The sequence below is a fragment of the Falco cherrug genome, chromosome 6 (genome assembly GCF_023634085.1).
Source record: "Falco cherrug isolate bFalChe1 chromosome 6, bFalChe1.pri, whole genome shotgun sequence".
In the NCBI taxonomy this organism is placed as follows: Eukaryota; Metazoa; Chordata; class Aves; order Falconiformes; family Falconidae; genus Falco; species Falco cherrug.
Window position 1 is genome coordinate 20,886,868 of NC_073702.1, and position 19,362 is coordinate 20,906,229.

Below are 19,362 nucleotides of genomic sequence, written 5' to 3' on the forward strand. Positions count from 1 at the left end.
CATATATATATATTATTTTAAATGCTTGATCTATATTTATAGAACATTTTCAATTAAAATCCTGGATAGGAAATTGTTTAGTTTCGTTTTTTTCTGTTGGACACTTACTTAGTTATAGAACTTTATTTTGTTCTATTATGTTAAAATATTTAATATTTGGTGGGTTCTTTTCTCACATCATGTCAAAAGTACATTTTTGTGATAAAAAATTTGTGGAATTAATATATTCTATTTTCACAAAAATTTTTCATTTGTTTAATGTGCTTAAGGAATATGTCTACTTGATGTATCTTTTCCAATCATTAGAAATTACTGCTTTTGTAGTTGAAATACTGTTAAAATCATGATAACAGATGTAAAGTATGTTTATTTGAAAATCCAAGACTTGAGTGTAGCTCATAAAAAAAAACCAAAACCAAAAGAGACATTTCATAAACTGGAATACTCAAATCACTTAAACCAACAAAACCAGTCTTTAAGGTTCCATTTCTGATGTCTATATTTGGGGGGAAAAAAAGAGTTAATTTACATGTGAATTACCAGGATAAATGTATAATAACGAGTAATACATTGATGTTTGCCTTGCTGTCAGGACAAGCAACTGTAATAAAAGTGGTTACTTACTAACATTAATATTTCTTCCACTTCAGGTATCAATTTGATCTTGATAATAAATTACTCTTTCTAGCCAATGTTTGTTACATTACGGGATAAAAATTGGAGAGGAAAGAACATCTACAGGGATTACTGAATGCTGGTGGGAGGAGGGAACGGTTCCTTTAAGTACTTAATGCTCAGAATGAGAACATGTATAAATTTGTACAGAAGCCAAAACCCCATCTACAGTGTCAAGTGGTTATTTTTTCCTCTTTTTAAATGTTACAACTCTGGGTTGTACCTGGCTCATTTTATGTATGCATGTGTTCAGTTAGGAAAGTTATTACCCTAAGTCTTTTGATAAAGAGGGAGAAATGGTAACCTCTAAAAAGCACTAATAAAGTTGGTGGTACTGCCTCATAAGCCTCTCATTTAAATACCTAATGTTAGATCTAGGCCAAAGGGATTGTGCAAGTTCACCTGATGTGTACAGAACAGAACAGGAATCCTAGGGTAATGCCATTCCCATTCTGGACCATCATCTCTCTTTATATACCTGTTCTTAAATAGGTTTTCCCTGATCTTGGCTGCTGGGTGGGCTGTGCCCTGCAGGGGTGGCTGTAGCCAGCGGGAACCGGCCGGAACCGGCTGTGCCCGGCCCAGGGCAGCCCCATCCGCTCCTCACAGGGGCCCTGCAGCCCCCGCCAGCACCAGGACATAGGAACCTAATACAGTTCTTAACTCACACAGAATAGTGTTGCGGCTGGAGTCATGCACTTCACTAGTAAGAGACAAGCAACAATATGATATAAACCAGTGAGTTAACAAAGTTCAATACTAGATGTGACAGTGGTTTAAGATTTACTGCACAGAGGACAGGGTCAGAAAAAACTGTCAGGGAGACTCTCCTGTTAAATCATGAGGTTCAGAAAGGACCCCCTTGCTTTCTAAACTCCTCTGAGGGGAGCCTAGGTCTGGCTAGATCCAATCCACCTGTTAGCAGGGGCCCATGAAGACCATACAGAGCAATCATGGGATGAGCTGCTAAATCGATTTTTTTTAACATTAAGTTGTATGAATTATTTCAGAAGCATTAGCCATTCTGCTCAACCTGCTACTGCTGTGGCAATACCAGCCACAAATGCTGCTGGCAGTGCTGATCTCTGCCAATCTGCCCTGCTTTTCCCCATCTCAGCTACGGAACATTATAGAAAAAGACACAAATTCCAGTTGCAGTGGGTCCTTATATTCCCAAAACAATCATGATAGTGAATATTTCCAGCAGAATACAATTCATCTTTTCTACAATGTGAGTAAAGACATGCAGGACAAAAACCCTGGCTCTAATTGTTGACAGTGCTTCTTGGGTCACTAATAAGTATAGAATTATAGAATCATAGAATGGCTTGGGTACGAAGGGACCTTTAAAGGTCATCTAGTCCAACCCCCATAAAATAAGCAGGGACATCTTCAACTAGATCAGGTTGCTCAGAGCCCAACCTTTGCCAGAGTTTCACCACTCTCATTGTAAAAAATCTCTTCTTTACATCTGGTCTGAAAGGATCTACATTTCAGTTTAAAGAAGCTGAAATGCATTGTGATAGAGATCTGGAATGTTGCGGTGTGTTGCTTCATATGGCTCAGTTCAATTAGTGCAGCGGTTATTTCACCTGCCTGACATTTTTATATACACAGATGTCAAATAAAATAGCCTGATGTCGTGTTTTTGTTTATTAGTATGGGAGCCACTGTCCTGCAAATCTTAATACAGTAATAAAATATCATTGATACAATCACAGCCTAAGTAGATCTTACTTGTTTCTTTTGGCAAAACGATGGAATTGGCTTTTCACATCAGTAGTCCACATTCAATTTATATTTCTATTTAACAGCTGGAGGCTGTCATGGGTGAAATGAAACTTGTCAGCCTCAGAAAGAGGAGCAAGTAGTTATCTCTAAACTGATCTCAAGATGAAATTCTCATTTTTAAGAAACTCTGGGAGTGGAAATAAGATTACAGAGTATCTGTTTCTCAAGTTATCTAGGGAAAAGCGTAATGATTTTTCAGTACATTTCCATGCTGAGCTAGCTTCAAAAGGCGTATGCACAGTATTTGATAATTTCTGTCAATTAATTGCTGTGAGCTCCATTTTACACAGATATAAAGCTGAACTGCTGTGATTTTAGCTAGAAATGGGACACTGATAAAGTGTGCCTTGCACTGGTTTAAAGAGACAAGGGAGATTCTTCCATCAGGTTGGAAAACTTTAGACAATCTGAGTAACACAGGTTCTCAGGAAGAACTATTCAAAATTTAGCAAAAGTTAACCAAATTCCTGGTTGGATTACTAATACCATTATATTACATATAAAGACAGAATATATGAATTGATCCATAAACCAATACTTTTTACCTGTGATTAAAAAAACCCTCAACTACCGCCGAACAGAGCAGATCATCTGAACAGTATACCTTTGCTAATGTCAGCAAACAGCTATGTCTTTGAATTAATTCTGGAAACATGCTTTAATCTATAAAATCTCAGTTTTATATACTGATAGAATCTTTCAACTCTTTAAGCAGCTGTAAGGAAAGCATGGCAATTTTTAAAAGGTGATTAATGGGCAAAACCTCAAAAAGAAAGTCTTTGTTATTCTTCTTTTGTATTGGGGCCAAGAACATTGCTTATTCAAAGCTTGTCTCAATTTACTTACACAGTGAGTACTGGAATATATTTGAGGAGCCAATATAACCTCTTTGCCCCTTTCTCTCAAGAATTAACAGCTTGACATGAATAAGTCTCTGACTCTATGTAAGAAAGAGGGAAAGGAATTATGAATTATCAGTTTGGCATTTCACCTGAATAAACAGACATGCCAGAACGATTGAGGTTACATATTCCAGAGAGTAGTGTGTGTCTGACACATAGATATGATAGAAAATTGTGATAAATTACTTAGAGGTTTTTTTTATTATTATTATTGTCATAGTGAAAAGAGTGGGAGGGAACATATTGCAGCTGACATCCACCCTGCTAATCTCAATGAAGGGGAGAAAAGAGCCAAGCTGAAGCAGTGTTTTAGATGCTTGTGCCATATATTTTAAACATATCAAGAATCTGAAACATTGTATACAGCTGCACATCATTGTGTACAAAAGAAAAGCATTTATTTGGGTCATTTTTATTACTTTTCTCTATAACTTAGAGACGGAACCTTTAAAAATATAGCAAAAATGTTGGAGCATGTATTTTTATTTGGAGGAAGTTCTGTTCTGAGATTGTTCACTTATCTATGATATAGTGTTTTTTCTGTTTTTGAACACTGTCCCTAATTACAGCAGTTATAAATAGACTACTCAAGGCACAAGATATTCTAGTCTTATTTCAAGTATGCTCTGAGCTCCTGTGTAAAAAAGTCAGGAGAAATCATGTACTGCTGCTATTCTAATTCTCGTGCTTTGATTTGAAAAGCAGAAGTCTGTCTTTTGAAGTAGCATCATATATCTGCTCTGCAGATTCATGGTATTTAAATGTCAATTTAGGTCATCTGTGTAGCTGCTGCACACTTTCAAGTGAGGAATAAAACCAATTACATGTATTTTTTTCAACCTAGTCTGGAACAAGTGTTACAAACTTATGTTTAACAGATAAAAGGCAGCTGAGTTTTCTAGCACGGTCCTTCTTATACAAACTTCCATATATTTCCTGAATGCTTACACATCGTGTCACAGTCATTTTCACCGAGTAGGATCATGAAAAGTGCATACAGGATTATAAATAATATATATAAGAAAAAATATATGTGTGTCATAAATCCTGTCTCTGGAATTAGGCATTTTATACTAAGTTGTCAGAAAATTCATTGTACTAAGGAATCTCAATTCTGAAGTCCCTCCTGGAAGTCCCTTCACTTGAAGTGGAGATCAGTACTCTCTTAATAGATGTGGGTAGATCAGCAGAAGGAATAGTCTCTCTTCTGAACAGATGTACTTTGCAGAAAGTAATGCAGGAAAAAAAAAAAAAAAGGAAAAAGTGCTACCTGAATTTTAGGTGCTCATAGAAATAAATGGCCATGATTTAGGATTTAGCCTACTTTGGGATTTAGCCTTGTAAACGCTACTTTAAACATGAAGCTCTTTATGGATTTAGAGGATAAAATGACCACTGGAGAAGCCATCTACTATGATTATATATTAAATATTAAATTGGGAGTTCTAGGGAACTGTAATTCTTATCCAGCTTCCGGTATATCCACAGACATTGCTTATGGACTTAACTCACAGAACTTTAACTGCAATAATGCAAAGTTTAGTTGGAATATATTGGCTTTATTTCTTGGGAGGATTGTGCATCCCTTATAGTAATTGTAGGTAGATATTTAATATTTGTTTTAGCCAGATAAATATAGCCCTTAGAATGTCAGCACTGTGCTTCAATCACAAACACCACTATGTAGATTTAGCTCTAGAAACAATATATATATATGTAATTATTTATTTTAAATGTTTATATAATAATGTATCTTCTATTGAATAGAATGTCACTGAAACTGTTTAGCTGAAGTATTATGCACAGAAATCAGATATTTAAAATTAAGAGTTTTGTTCTGGTAAATGTTACAAGTTTGGAGTGTCTCATCTCCTTCTTTTCCACTTCACCAGGAGATAAACACCCTAATAGATTCAGTCTCATACTGACCCATTTTATGATTATGATATGATTATTCCTTTGTTCAAGGCAGCAAACAACAGACTTTGTATTGACTCCACTCAGTTTCATCCATAAACATAATCGGTGGAAAGATTGAATTGTTAATGATAATGCTGTTTAAGATATAGAATAGAATTCAGTTCTACTGTCACAGCAAGTATGTTTGCCCTCATGTTATCTGTGTGTCACAGTGATCATACCTACCAAATTTGCTATATACCAACTTACAGAACTTCTGTTATTTTTTCTCTTGGTATCACAATGTTATTTCATAGAGCAGCTACCCAAAAAGAAAAACAGCTCCTATTCCTTTATTGTTTCAATAATCTGAGTCATTGGCAGATTTCCCTTCTAATCTCGTTCATCAGAGGTGTTAGCTGTTAGAAATGTAGTACATTGTAATAACTGGAACAAAACAAATAGTGGAAAAGAAGGAAAGAAAAAAAACCCAACCACAGCGACTGAGTACAAAAGCTATTTAACCATCTGTAAATCATACTTTTGTTCAGTTTCCCTTGGATGCATAGCAAAATAAATTGTTGCCAGTAGGCACTGTTTAGTAATTAAGGAAGATATAAATATCATCTTCATATGTGCTTCTTTGTCCTTCAGTGAGCCAACAGATTCTCCAAAGAAAATAAAACAACAATAGTACAAAAACTCAAAGTCATCAACTATGAGCGGCCAGTTAGAGTGAATTAAAAAGAACAGGTGAGGTTAGTGGACATAGAAATGTTCTCTAGCTCTGAAAAGGATTTCTCACTTGCAATGTTGTGCGTACTCTTGCTCTGTTCTTCAATTTAGTTAAGTTGACCCACCCAGTAAGCACAATATAAAAGCCTTCAACAATCTGCAGTCTTTGCCAGTCTTGTCTGTGAAAACTACTTGTGCTGACCTTCATGTATGGGCTTATCCCATTTCCTTGAAAATCCTTATCTCTTACAGAAGTACCCAACCTCTGCTGGCTTCCTATCTCTGGCCCAATACGTTGTTCCTTGGTGTTATTCTTGATTTTAATTACTACATCTGATTTGAAAAACTACATTTGGCAGTGTATCCAACGTCCTGGAGAATTAAGATATTGAGTGGTCAGTACCCTGAGTGATCAGCCTTACTCCTACTGTGCACTATATTCTCATTTTGTGTGACAGTACAACATGTTCACCTCTTCAGAAATTATGAAAAAAATATAATCAAATCTTCTATTCTGTGTAACAGAGGGAGTTTGATCCATTTGGAGATGACTTCTTGGAATCTTTCCTACCGGGAAGACAAATACAATTTTCATTCCAGAACTACTTTGTGGTAACAGTGCTCTTACCCTAAACTTACTCAGATCATTTAATGAAGTACTGGAAGAATATCTAAATGTATTCCTAGAAGAATATTTAAAAGTATTTGTAGAAGAATAGCTCAAGAACAGTCTAGAGACTTAAGGGTATAATAAAGGAAGCGTACAGATGTCCTGCTTAAGCCAAAGTAGAATTTTCAATACCTCAAGGACTGTTTATTTTATCTGTGAATTCCTAACATTATATCTGAAAACAAGTGCTCACCACAGCATTTAAAATTCATCTTTCACTGTCTGTTTTTATCATGCTACACAGCTGTACTTATGGATTATTTTTTTCTCTTACCCAAATAACTTCACCCCCTCCCCAAGATGTTTTAATTTCAATTAGAGAAAAGGGACAAAACTAACCACACTGATGTACCAGTAGTTTTATGACCAGGGCATTATACAGAAAACTAAAGAATTTAACTTAAATTAACTGAGGTAGATGAGGTATTTGAACACTCTTTTCTTTTTTCTTTTTCTTTTTTTTTTTTTTTTAAAGATTGTTATAACTTCTAAGCAGCACCACTAAAGAAAATCATCAGCTAGTGTGTATCTTTTTTAGTGAGAAATTCAGTCTTCTTGGTGATATGTTAGAGATATTCTGAGCTCATCTGCTCTGACTGTGAGAGAGAGAAAGACAATACAATTCTTAGTACTGTCAGGAGGACTGTTAAAGAGATGTCACTTCTTGACAAGTAGAACATGGCACCTATTAAGTAGGGGAAAGTAGTCAGACAGTGAAGATCCCTCACGCTTTAAATGGTTCCAGCTTTAGAGAGCAGCTCAACACAAAAATTCAGGAAGAATTCTGGTCACAAGCTTCCATGTTCTTCCTGGGTTTCACTTAAGATGTGGTTCTTAGTGGCCTGCTCACAGTCACAAAAAACGTTGGAGGAAGGATACAGAAATGAATTTTTATGTATCAGTTTATCTTATTTTCTATATGAACAGCTCCACCCTGGTAGACTATCTAATTTTAAGCTCTTTATCAAAGTCAAAGCCTATTTGATTAAATTCTGCAAACCTTTGACAGTGGACCAATATGTATAAATTCAATGTAAAATCCTAAAGGTTATATTGAAGTATGAGATTATCAATGCAGTATGCTCAATGGGTAACTGTCTTGTTACCTCTTCAGATTTGTTACACAGTGCTAACATTTTACTCTGAAAAGCAACCAAAAATTTAATGTCAGTTATCAGACTAAAAAAGCAGGTAATGCATTGAATGAAAAATGTGTATTAAATAACTAAGTAAGGAAATGACAATTTTTTTAAACACAGACATTTTAACTCTTATTGTTAAAAAAAGTTAAAATTTATAATCACTTTCATATTTATTGCAGAAATGGTAGTGCTCTAATAAGATGCTATTTTTAAAGGAGAAGAAAAAAGGAATGCCTTGTGAATCAATAAAATATGTTATGAAGTGGCAGCATATTCAATAGCATTGTAGGGCAAGCTTATAACCTGGCGCTGGTGAAAACATGGAATTTTCCAAACTTGTAACACTAGGACAAAACAACTTGTTGGACTATTTCTTTTTAAAAAAATGCTCTGGATATCCCATAAATTGCTTTTTATTACTGATCCTTCATCAGCTTTCTCATTTCAAAGTAAATGACTAAATTTCCAACATTTAAAACTGAAGTGGTACTGGAAAAAGCAACAACTTTCTTTGCTATGGACACATCGCTTATTATGTGGTCTGAAAAGAACAAATGTATAATGGTAATTTTATTTTAATGTCAAGAATTTCCTTTCCCTTTGTGTCATGTGGTGTGATAAATAAATTGTAATGTATTTATTTTTAAAAGGGTTTTTTTTTTATTTGCCTATCCGATAGTATCCTGCAGTCCCTATCATTACTGGTATCTTATCTGTTAACTTCACTAAGGTCATGGGTTTCCATTTCCTTGTGTTTGAGTATTATATAGTACTAAGAGACTAAAACACTTTCTCATGACTGGAGAGAAATGTTTTGCAGTCAGTTTGGTCTTTGCAATTGATGCAAAAGTGTCATTACCTGAAGCAAATCACAAAATAACACTGGACTCACAGTACACTGTGAAAGCTAATGACTAAGGAGCTTATAATATTTTCACATTAGTGTTTTTAACGTTATAAGAACATAATAGTTTTAATGACTTTAGGTGAGTGCTTAACAGTTTTGCTGTAAGCAAGCCACAAAAGCACAATATAGTTGTTATGCAGTGACGTGGGACATTTTCTCATCTGTCTTCCCATCATGACCTTGAGCAATACAGTCATGATATAGATCATTATTCAAGTATCAGGATTAATGAAGGGACAATATTTTTTAACTGGTGTTTTCCATAAATCATAAATGTAAATGAAAAGACAAAAATGGGTTTGTACATTTTTTTGCATGGATAGCTTCAGTTCAGGCATGTCTTACTAAGTGATAGATTTTGCAGTCTTAAGGTACTCTTACTATAGTTTATGATGTCAATTCCTTAACTAAAAGCATAATGTAAGCTTATATATTCCATCTGGTGAAACTATATTGAGTAATTGGTGAGTAAATTTCACTCACTAGCAAATTTCAGCTTTTTAGAGCTACTGGAGTTTTCTCGCACTTATGTTAACTACTTGTTGGCAATAGTAGCTTGTTGTGCATGGACCATCAGTTGACAGTAATCAGACACATGCTTTCAGTATGGTCAGCCTGGTTTTTGCAAGCTCAGTTGTTCACATTCTAGGGTTTGATGATTCAACACCCATGAAAATCTGGTGTTCGCAGTTATCGAAGGAGTCTCCATCTTTTATGATGCAGCTTTAGCTTTAATGAGCCAGACAGTATCTCAGGAGGTTTGCATAACTGCCTGTGCATTGTGGAAGACCTCAACCAGTTCCCTACCCCCCCAATATAGATAGTGAAGGCATCTGATTCTGAACTGTAGCGTTTGTGTGACTTGTAGGAATTTCCCCATAGAAATACGGGAAATATAATATATTCCTGTTCCAAATATATTCTATTTCATAGGGAAAATATATTTACACTGTAACTTACTGCTAAAACAAAAATTGATCCTTTCACCTCAACCCTTTAAGTGACATTTTAATCAGGCTAAAATGCATATATTTAATTACACTAAAATGATAAATATTTGACAATTTCTTCCCACAGTTCCCAAATGTGGGGTTTCTTAGCTATGTGAAAATATATTATTTCAGCTGTATTGATATAGAGTTAAATATAAAAACAAATGTTGTTGTGTGTAAGTGAGCTGACTCTTCATTACTGCAAGAAAATCTGGACTAATAAGCTAATAAGACTGAAAGATATGCATCTGCCAAGCCTTAACTTGCTTCATTAAGCTGGAATAAATCATGTATTCAACTGCTGAAAACAGAGGTGCATACAAAGGAGAGTTGGTCAAATTCCTTTGCAAAACCAAAACAGAAGAAAACAAAGTGAGAAAACAACCCTTTTTTTCCCCTTGTTTTTTAAACTGATGATTCACTCTCTAAGAATGGACAAAACCACTAATGGATTTATGTAAAGGCATTCTATTCTCAGACCCTGTGATCACTAAGGAATAACAACATTGAGTGGGACATACCAGCTGTTTTGTCTGTAGCAAGTATAAGACTGCTGCTAGAAGACCTCAGCTGCTAAAGAAAGGACTGCCATAAATATATTAGTAGACTACAGAGAACCTGTTTTTTAACCAACTGTTGACTGACAGCTGCAATCCAGTGGGATGATGATTTCCCAGTATGTTAAGGTGCTAGAGCTTATTAAAAAAAAAAAAAAAAAAAAAAAAAAAGCTAAAAGAATTATCTTTAGCATGTGAAGATGATAGGGGGCTTTATAGTTTCTGTTGCAGAAATGACTAATTTTATTTTTTTTTATCTGTCTTTTTAAAGCAAGAGGTATGGTTAAACTCCTTAGAAACTTCTCTTATAGTGAGAAACAGTGAGCTTCAACTTTAGATTAAAATTAACAGCTGTCTATGGCTTGCTGAACTAATAGAACCATAATTTGAAAGATGTGTTAAACATTTTGAAAATAGGCAATACCATCTGTAAGAGTGTTCTGGGCCCAGATTCACCTGGGCATGTTTAGGATAATGGTTTCTTCTTGTATAAATGCCCAGGATAGCCTTATGTGCTTATGTCATCTGGTTTCAACATGACCATATTTTCCTGTTCAATAGTATTTAAATATTATAGTCAATTCATAGGTAAATAAATGAAAGAAGAGTTTGAACTAGCTTCTTGAAAGTAGTTACATTGTTGAACTGGTAATTTTCATTACCTGTCTTTCCTTGTTTCTTCTTTTTTTATGTTTCTGGGTTTCAGTGATATGTCATTTCGTAAGATTAATTTTCATGCAAATTTATTTCTGTTGTCTGTAACAAATCAGTGTTACACTATTTCTACTGAAGGAAGTACTTAAAGCCTATGATGGAGCATATGGGCCATCAGCTCCTTTTGTTAACAGTAGTTTCCTTTACTTCTAAAATTCTCAATGAAATTATATGGAAGAATATTATATAGCACTCTTTACATTTCTTTGTCTAGTTGAAAGATATAATTATGTCAGGACCTTTTGGTTGCAGCTATAATTTCTACTTAAATCTGTATTTTCTATCATGTCTATGATCTCATTTAAGTATAAGGCAGTATCTGTTACTAAGCATATACTTTCATATACCCATATAAGTATTGACCTCGTATCTTATTAGGATTCCAACTCGATACTTTTCCTTTATATCCTTCTTCAAAAGAAACATCAGTAAGAAAATAATAATAATAAAAAGTTTTAAATAATAATAAAAAAGTGTTAAATCCAATTTATATCCTTTAATTTGGTGAGGAGTTCAAGAGACAAAACAATCATTTTTTATCCATAGTTTCATGTAAACCGAAGTGATTTCTCCTTTTATGACTGTGTCATAGTTTTAAAAATAAATTCTAATACAGATTCTTAGGTGTATGCAAAGACATTGTTTGTAAGCAGGTTTAATCATGACCCTAATTTGCTGTCCTATTATTTGCAGTAAGACACTCTTGAAATGGCTAAAGCTTATGTGCTGCTAAGAAGTACAACACATGAGAAGTCACCTAATAAACAAATGTCTTTGCAAACAAAAAAAACCCTCCTGCTGTATATGCAGTCTGACCATTAAAATTATTCTTAAATTCATTCTTGTATTTTGATCTGGATATATCAAAAACTTTGAAAGCTTTAAATTATCCTCAGGATGGGGGTAACTGACATTTTAGAGCAAATGCAGCAAAACTTACAGTGGAAAATTACATTCAATTACTTTTACATGTGAATGTATTTGTGCATTGAAGCTTTTGTGCTCTAAAATCTTTCTTTTAATCCATTAATTTCAACTTTCTAAATTCAAAACCCCTGTATGTTTGGTTCTTTTATACAATGGTAACCTTTTACACCTTTCATCCCTATATTGTCACGTCAATATATTAAGTATATACATCTGGTTTTCTTTTTCAGTGCCCACGTTATCAATTGCTATGTGAAGCAAGTAATTTCTAGTACCCTTGATAAAAAGTAATTGAAATGCTTTGGATCCACCTTTGAAGCATAGTTATTTAATGACCAAAATTATGTCTAGAACTGTTAGGTTTGTTTTTTTTTTCTAGTCTAAATCAGCCTTTTCAAAAATTAAAATGTAAATAAATGTAAATCTAAGGAGCCTAACAAATAAGCAAAATGTGGCTCTGATACATTAATTAATGCATCTAATGCCTTGTTTCGTTGATGCAGTGTCTTTACACTTATGTGTAGTAACTTCTTGTTTTGGAAAAGGTTGATATTTACATCTGTCAGCTTTTATTTTCATCATAATAGAGAGATAAAGTTCACATTCATTGTAAAGTCTTGTTCAGTTTACAAACTTGTCAGTTTGCTCCAGAAAAACTGCCATTTCTTGTAATATCTTTCCAAAGTTAATTTTAGGGTCTTTTCTCTAGCCTCCATGCAGTATTTGACAAGACTTTCTTGTAGGTGATTCTTGCATTTTTTTCATTTAATTTGAAAATCATTCAGAACAAATTATTGAAGGAATGCGTGTTCCTGCATATATGCAATTTTTTAATTTTTTTTAATTTTTTTTTAAATCCAGAACCTTCCTATAGGTTGGTGATATCACTGAGAGAATGACTTAAATATCAAACAGACTGCCAAAATTTCTTAAGTTTAAAATTGTGGGTGTTGCAACCTGAAGCACGAGGACCAATTATTTGTTACTAACCTAATGGCAGCAACTGAAGAAAAATAATCAGTATAATGCACCTATACATAACATTTTGTTACTTCAAAGTCCAGCTTTTCAAAGCATTTCATCACATGCTTTACATGAGCGTGAGTAGATCATTAATGTATATACAGATTCCACGTGCAACTAAATCAGGACAGTTTGTCTCAGTAGAACCAACATTCTAACAAGGGAGATCTCATGTTGCTTGTTTTGCTGCATGAAACATATGTTGCGCCATCCCTTCCTCATGCCTGATATTGCTTCTTGATTAAACACTTCCCAAATGCTGAGCTAAATTAAGATGTTAATGTATATGCTAATTGTTTATTATTATGATTACAGCTTTGGAAAATCTGATTTCTGTTTACTTTTATTGGTGGTCTTTCTTCTGTACTATTGTGTTAGAGTAAGAACATGTGAAACATCTTAAAGGAATTCTGTTCTTACTATGCCATATACCAAGTAAAACAATAAAGATGACCTACAAAGCTGTGGAAAACTAGTCCACATGAATGAGAAAATGGTAGAAATCATGATTATTCGTTCTTAGTCAGTAACAAAAGAATAGATTTTTTTATCAAACAGAAATTTAAGTCACCATTCTTAACCATAGAGGTTGTACATAGACTGAAAAGCTGTCCATCATGCTAATGAACTCACAGCTTCTCTTCAAATGTTCCTGCAGAAAGGCCTGAGAATGTGTAGGTTTTGCAGTTTGTAATAACATGGCGTGTTGAAAAGTTCCAGACTTAGGTTGCACCTACTGAGAATGGTCTGGCTCTATACTATAGACACACCTTGTGGTTGACACATCTCATCTTTGATGTTTTCAAAACCTATATTAAAAAAAAAAAAAAAAAAAGAGAGAGAGAAAAAAGCACAGTTCTGTTAGACTCTACAGTAACTAGTATTAAAAAAAAAGAGAGAGAGAAAAAGAAACTTGACAAGAATCTTTCCTCAGTGTTCTCCCTACCCTGTGACTTCAAACACTTTTTCTGATGTTAGTCTCATGGAGCACACATTGTTTTTCTTTGGCTGATGGTTCCTTGAAGAATTGTGTGCAACTGGGATATAGTGTGAAGAATTATCTATGTAAAGCAATATTTTGCTTTGGTATTCGCCAGGGTTATATACTTCTAAACAACTTTTTAAAACAGAGAGAATATGCTGAGAATGTACTAAGAAAATATTGAGAGATGGTGGTATTATTTAGGCTGGTCCTAAATTTAGTTGTCATAAATACAGGCTTATAAATGTTTAGTTTATATTCACAGTACAAAAGAACATTGTTAGTGTTTTAATATAAATGCTACTAATTAGTGCATAGTTGTGACAAAGTTTCTGCATAATTTATATTTATTTCTAAGTTTCACAAGCTTTAAATAGTAAAATTAGCTTCCATTTTCCTTAATACCTTCATTGTTTTGAAATTGTAAAATTCTGAAATAAAAATTGAGGTGATAGAATACAGAAAGTCTGTGAATGAGCTTTGAAAGTAACTAGAAGCAATTGAAGTATAATATGATAAAGACAGAAAAATCAGAAGATGAAAAAAAGAGAAACATTTTATAACACCCTAGGTGTCCTGGTTTCGGCTGGGGTGTAGTTGATTTTCTTCTTAATAGCTGGTGCAGTGCTCTGTTTTGGATTTGATGTGAGAACTACATTGACAGCACATGGATGGTTTTGTTTGTTGCTTGGGAATGTTTATGCTAAGCCAGGGGCTTTTGAGTTTCTTGGGCCCTGCCAGCCAGAGGTCTGGAGTGGCACAAGAAGTTGGGAGGGGCATAGCCAGGGCAGCTGATCCAAGCTAGGCAGAGAGATATTCCACAGCATAGAGCATCATGCTCAGTATGTAAGCTGGGGGAAGATGAAAGAAGCGGGGGTGCATTCAGAGTGATGACGTTTGTCTTCCCAAGTAAACATTACACGTGCTGCAGCCCTGCTTCCCTGGGGATGGCTGAACACCTGCCTGCTGGTAGGAAGCAGTGAATGAATTCCTTGTTTTGCTTTGCTTGACTGTGTGGCGTTTGCTTTACTTATTAAATTGTTCTTATCTCAACCTTTGAGTTTTACATCCCTTTCCGATTCTCCTCCCCGTCCCTCTGGGTGAGAGATGAGTGAGCAAGCAGCTGCGTGGTACTTAGTTACCAGCTGGGGTTAAACCAGGACACAAGGTAGATGAAACTATATACAGTATCCTTTTGGAAAAGTACAAACAGGAAAGACACGTGTCTTTCACAGGCATGCTAAAGTCTTTTTCTTTACAGGTAAAATAGTGAAAGACTGGTCATGTGACTGGATGAATAGTAGATTACATGTCTAAGAGATATGCTTTCAGAGAGACTGCAAGGTTTTAACATATTCTGGAAATAAGATACTCAAATCAGAGGCGATACTTTCTCCTCCCACGTGTTATGGTTCTCAGTAGCAATGGATTATATTTCGTAGCAGTGGATAAAGGGGAGATCTGACAGGATTGAAACAGAGGAAGATAAAGTTCTCTGCCAGGGATTCACTTTGGCATCTTTTCATCTGTTTTCAGTCTGAATGATAACAAATGTTGCAGCTAAAAAAGTCTTAAAATCCAATTTTTAGGTAAATTAGGCAGGTAAAGGTTTTAAGCGTATTAACATGTAAAAGTATATACATATATTTATAAATGCACTAAAGTCCCTGGTGTCCCTGAACAACTAAAGGTAATAAATGGTTTCACTAATTTGAAAAAATTGTTCCTTTTTTCTCATCTGGAAAATTAAAATCAGACAGGCTTGTTTTACAGGGAATTGATGTGTTGTGTTATGACAGCATGTCATGCAACCACCATCTGTTAAAAAACACTTGACAATTCATTTGGGAAAGTAGAAGCTAAAACCTGGTCCATGTTTAACACGGCCTGTAGACATCCAGGAAGATGTGCCAAGTTCCAGACATATGATACCTGTTCTCTTTCAAGAGACAGAGTTTCTCTTGGTAAACTACAGCCTGAATCACCCTTCCCTAATATTGGTGTGAGAGTGTGTTGGCAGCAAAAGGCAGCGGCTGAGAAGAAAATTTTCCAAAGGTCATCATCCATCTGGGGAGATCACTTCATTCTGTGGTATGAGTAAGGTCTCAGTCAACATTGATTGCTGTCCCCAAAAAAATACTTACACATTTTGTATTTATGTTTGTAAAAGGAAGCAGCTTCACTGAAGTGTGTTTGTCCTTAAAACGTGACAGTAAAGGCAGTGTTCCCCACCTGGTGTTACTATTGTTGCCATAAGGTTCAAGTAGAGTAAACTTGTTATGTTGAATAAACATCAGGCATATTGCTTATTTTTGTATTTTGATGATCCAGTAGTCAAAATTGAACTTCACCTCCACTAACATAGCTACATTTCCGTGCTAAAAGTAGTAAATATTTGATTGGTTTTTTCCTGAATAAAAAAGGAAGAAATGTTAGTTGGAAGATTATTTACTTTAAGGAACATCAGTGTACAAGCAGGCTGCTTTTCTAGCAAGATCAGGTTTTGAGTATAAAAGCATTTCAATGCTGATACTTCCCAAGAAACTACAAAATTAAATTCTCAGAATAAAATACATTTATTAGCTACTATAGGCTTGTTCTGAAAGCCTTTATTCAAACACACAAAAATCTTTATCAATCTAAGTAATATTAGTGAATTAGCAGGATTATGCTTTTGTTCTGGAGTGTTTTCAAGATGGTGAATTCCACATGCTATACTTTTGTCCAGCTGAGCTGGATTTTTACTCATGCTTTTTTTTTTTTCATTTATCAGAAAATAAACTTTTAAGTAAAACACCATATTTTTCATTGTGTCTCCAAAAATATTTCTGACATTATCATAACCTTTCTTTACCTAGTTTAAAGAAAGATTTCTGGGACAAAGACAACACAATGCAATAAATATTGTTACTCATTTCCATTACTATATTTTAAAAACATTCTATATGGGAAATTAAAGAAAAAGCAATGTAGGCAAATGCTGAAATATACTTTCATTGTTGCAGTTTCCCTCCTTTAAGAAAAAAAACTATGCTTAAGTTAAACATTTTGGTCCTTACTAGTGCTTTGTCTTAGTTATATTTTTGTAGTGCTGTAATGCGAGTTTTTCATTTATTTAAATCTTCTTATGTAAAACTTCAAATTTCTATATAAATTAATTGTTCCTGATGCTGCAAAAACAGGCATAAAGATTTACAGCTGTTAACATCTGAGTGTGTGTATCCTGCTTGTCACCACATTTTTTACAACTGTATTCAATTTGAAAGCATATTACTGTCTGTGAAAACCATTCTCTTTTTAGGTCTAATCTCTCCTTGCCTTTCAGCTGCAATGCTGTCATCTGTAATCCACTCAGGCCTGTGTAATTTACTTTTTTGCAGCTAAAATATTCCAATTAACTACTAAAATATTCCAATTAACTTCTTTTTTTATATTATTTAGAAAAAAATATTCTACCCTGACCTTAAGGGTTTCCCAATAATCTTTTAGGGTTAAAAATGTGATCCACAGGTTTCTACTAGCTCTATTCTTTTGTGGAGGAAACAGAAAGGCAGGAGGCATGTAACTATGCATGGACACACATGTGTGTTATGTGCAGGATGGAAAGCACATGTGTGTTCAGGTTTTCTGTATATTCCAAGTGTTGTGCTCTGTTACTTTATGTCTTTTTTGATGATTTATAACTTTTTAATTCCACATAGTCCTTAAATGCCTGTTTTACAAATGAAGGAGAAAACAAGTGAAATCTGAATGTACAAATCGTTTTGAATTTTGAAAGGACTATAAATTTATGTATTTGTAGACCTGGTATTATTTAAATATCTGACAGTCTTGAGTGGGAAGGTATGGAGGACAAAAGAACAGAAGAGTATAGGGTACTTTTGCTTTCTATTCCCACATGAAAGCCCAAAATAGAGATTTCATGCCTCATTTACATGAATACAAATTCATTTCCTTACAAATGCATTGTTCTGTGGGGGGTTTCTGTATATTTTTGAGTCAAATGTTATAATTGTAAAAATATTTATGTATTGCATTTAGGCTTGGCTTTTGTCTATTTCAAGTATTATCATGGACAGAAGTTTAAATAAGATTTTGTTTTCTTATACTACCTTATTCTTACAATGGTGTGTTGTGAATATTTCAGAAGGTGACTTCACAAAATGTTGTTTTCCTTGTCTGAGCAAAGCTGTGGATCCTAGTATATCCATAAAAATGTGACTGCCCGTGGGAAATAAATTACTGATTTTCCCACAGAAGTAAAACATGGGGTTTTTATCATAACCAAGTAAATTAACCAATACACCCAAGAAACCAATTATACGGGGCTTCTTTTTGGTAATAATTTGTACTGTTTCAAGAAAAATAATACGAATATGCATGTGGTCAAATTCAGGCCACGGAAGTTAATGCATGGGAAAAGTTAAGAGTCATCTTTACATGTCTAAATTTATTTTTTCCTTTTCCTTACAGTGACCCAAGGTGGAGATGCAATTGCATCTGACACATGTCCTGATCCTGGAATTCCTGAAAATGGGAAAAGGGTGGGCTCTGACTTCAGGTAGGCAGATTTAGTTTTCTATATGACCAAGAGGAAGGTATTTCCTGTTACATGTATACAGAGGGTGCACCTAGAGATATCTATAATTTCCCTGGTTTTATATGTGTTGTCTTCATAAAAATAGCTCCATTCCATTGCATAATTTGAATTGTTCTTACTTGTGTCTTTTTTAAATGAATGCATTTTAAATAGGAGTTTTAGAGCATAATAATCTTGTCTGTGTAGGAAAGGCAGAACTCTCCTGGACAAGATAGAAGAAGAAGCAGAGAGAATTCTCTCTTTTCCCAGCTATATAAAAGTTGTTAAAAACCTTGGGAAACATGGTAAATTCAGTGTCTGGGGCTGTTGAATGCCATCTAATTGCTTTTTTTTTTGTTTTCACCTTTTGTTATATTCATTAAAAAAAAAGATGAGGTCAAACGAGCCCCTGTGGAGAAAGGAGGAAGATTGCATTTTCCCTGCTGGGGAAAAAAAAGCAGAGACTTCAAGGTGTGGCAGGAAAGAGGGTCAAAGGAAGGAGATGGAAGCTTCCAGCTCATGCAGAGATTTATAAATTTTTCAGCAGGGAATGGACAGCCAGACCCAAGAGTAAATGGAAAGGAAAACTTCATAAGAATTAGAAGGAATTGTGCAAAGTTTTCTGCAAATCCAGAAAGCAAATTAATCAAACCAGGCTCCTGAATCAAGGCACTTCCAAGCTAGGGCATAACTGATGGGGAAATAATTTAAAAATCTAATCTATTTCTGACTGACCTATTCTTTTTCGATTTTTCTCTATCCTCAAAGAAACCTGAGAACTCGTAAACAACTCCAACATTAACAGAATAAGTTATATGCAAAGTCATGATTTCATTAGCAACAGCAGTTAAATGTTTTTTTAAAAAA

At 34.5% G+C, this 19,362-nt stretch overlaps 1 protein-coding gene across 1 annotated transcript in view; it reads left to right on the forward strand.

Moving 5' to 3' along the window:
* The window catches only part of CSMD1 (CUB and Sushi multiple domains 1), a 1,210,443-nt gene that overhangs the window by 773,013 nt on the left and 418,068 nt on the right, over window positions 1-19,362 (forward strand). Inside the window, exon 8 of the mRNA XM_055714855.1 lies at window positions 18,390-18,477. Within this exon, the coding sequence (XP_055570830.1) occupies window positions 18,390-18,477 (88 nt within the window). The remainder of the gene's footprint in view (window positions 1-18,389; window positions 18,478-19,362) is intronic.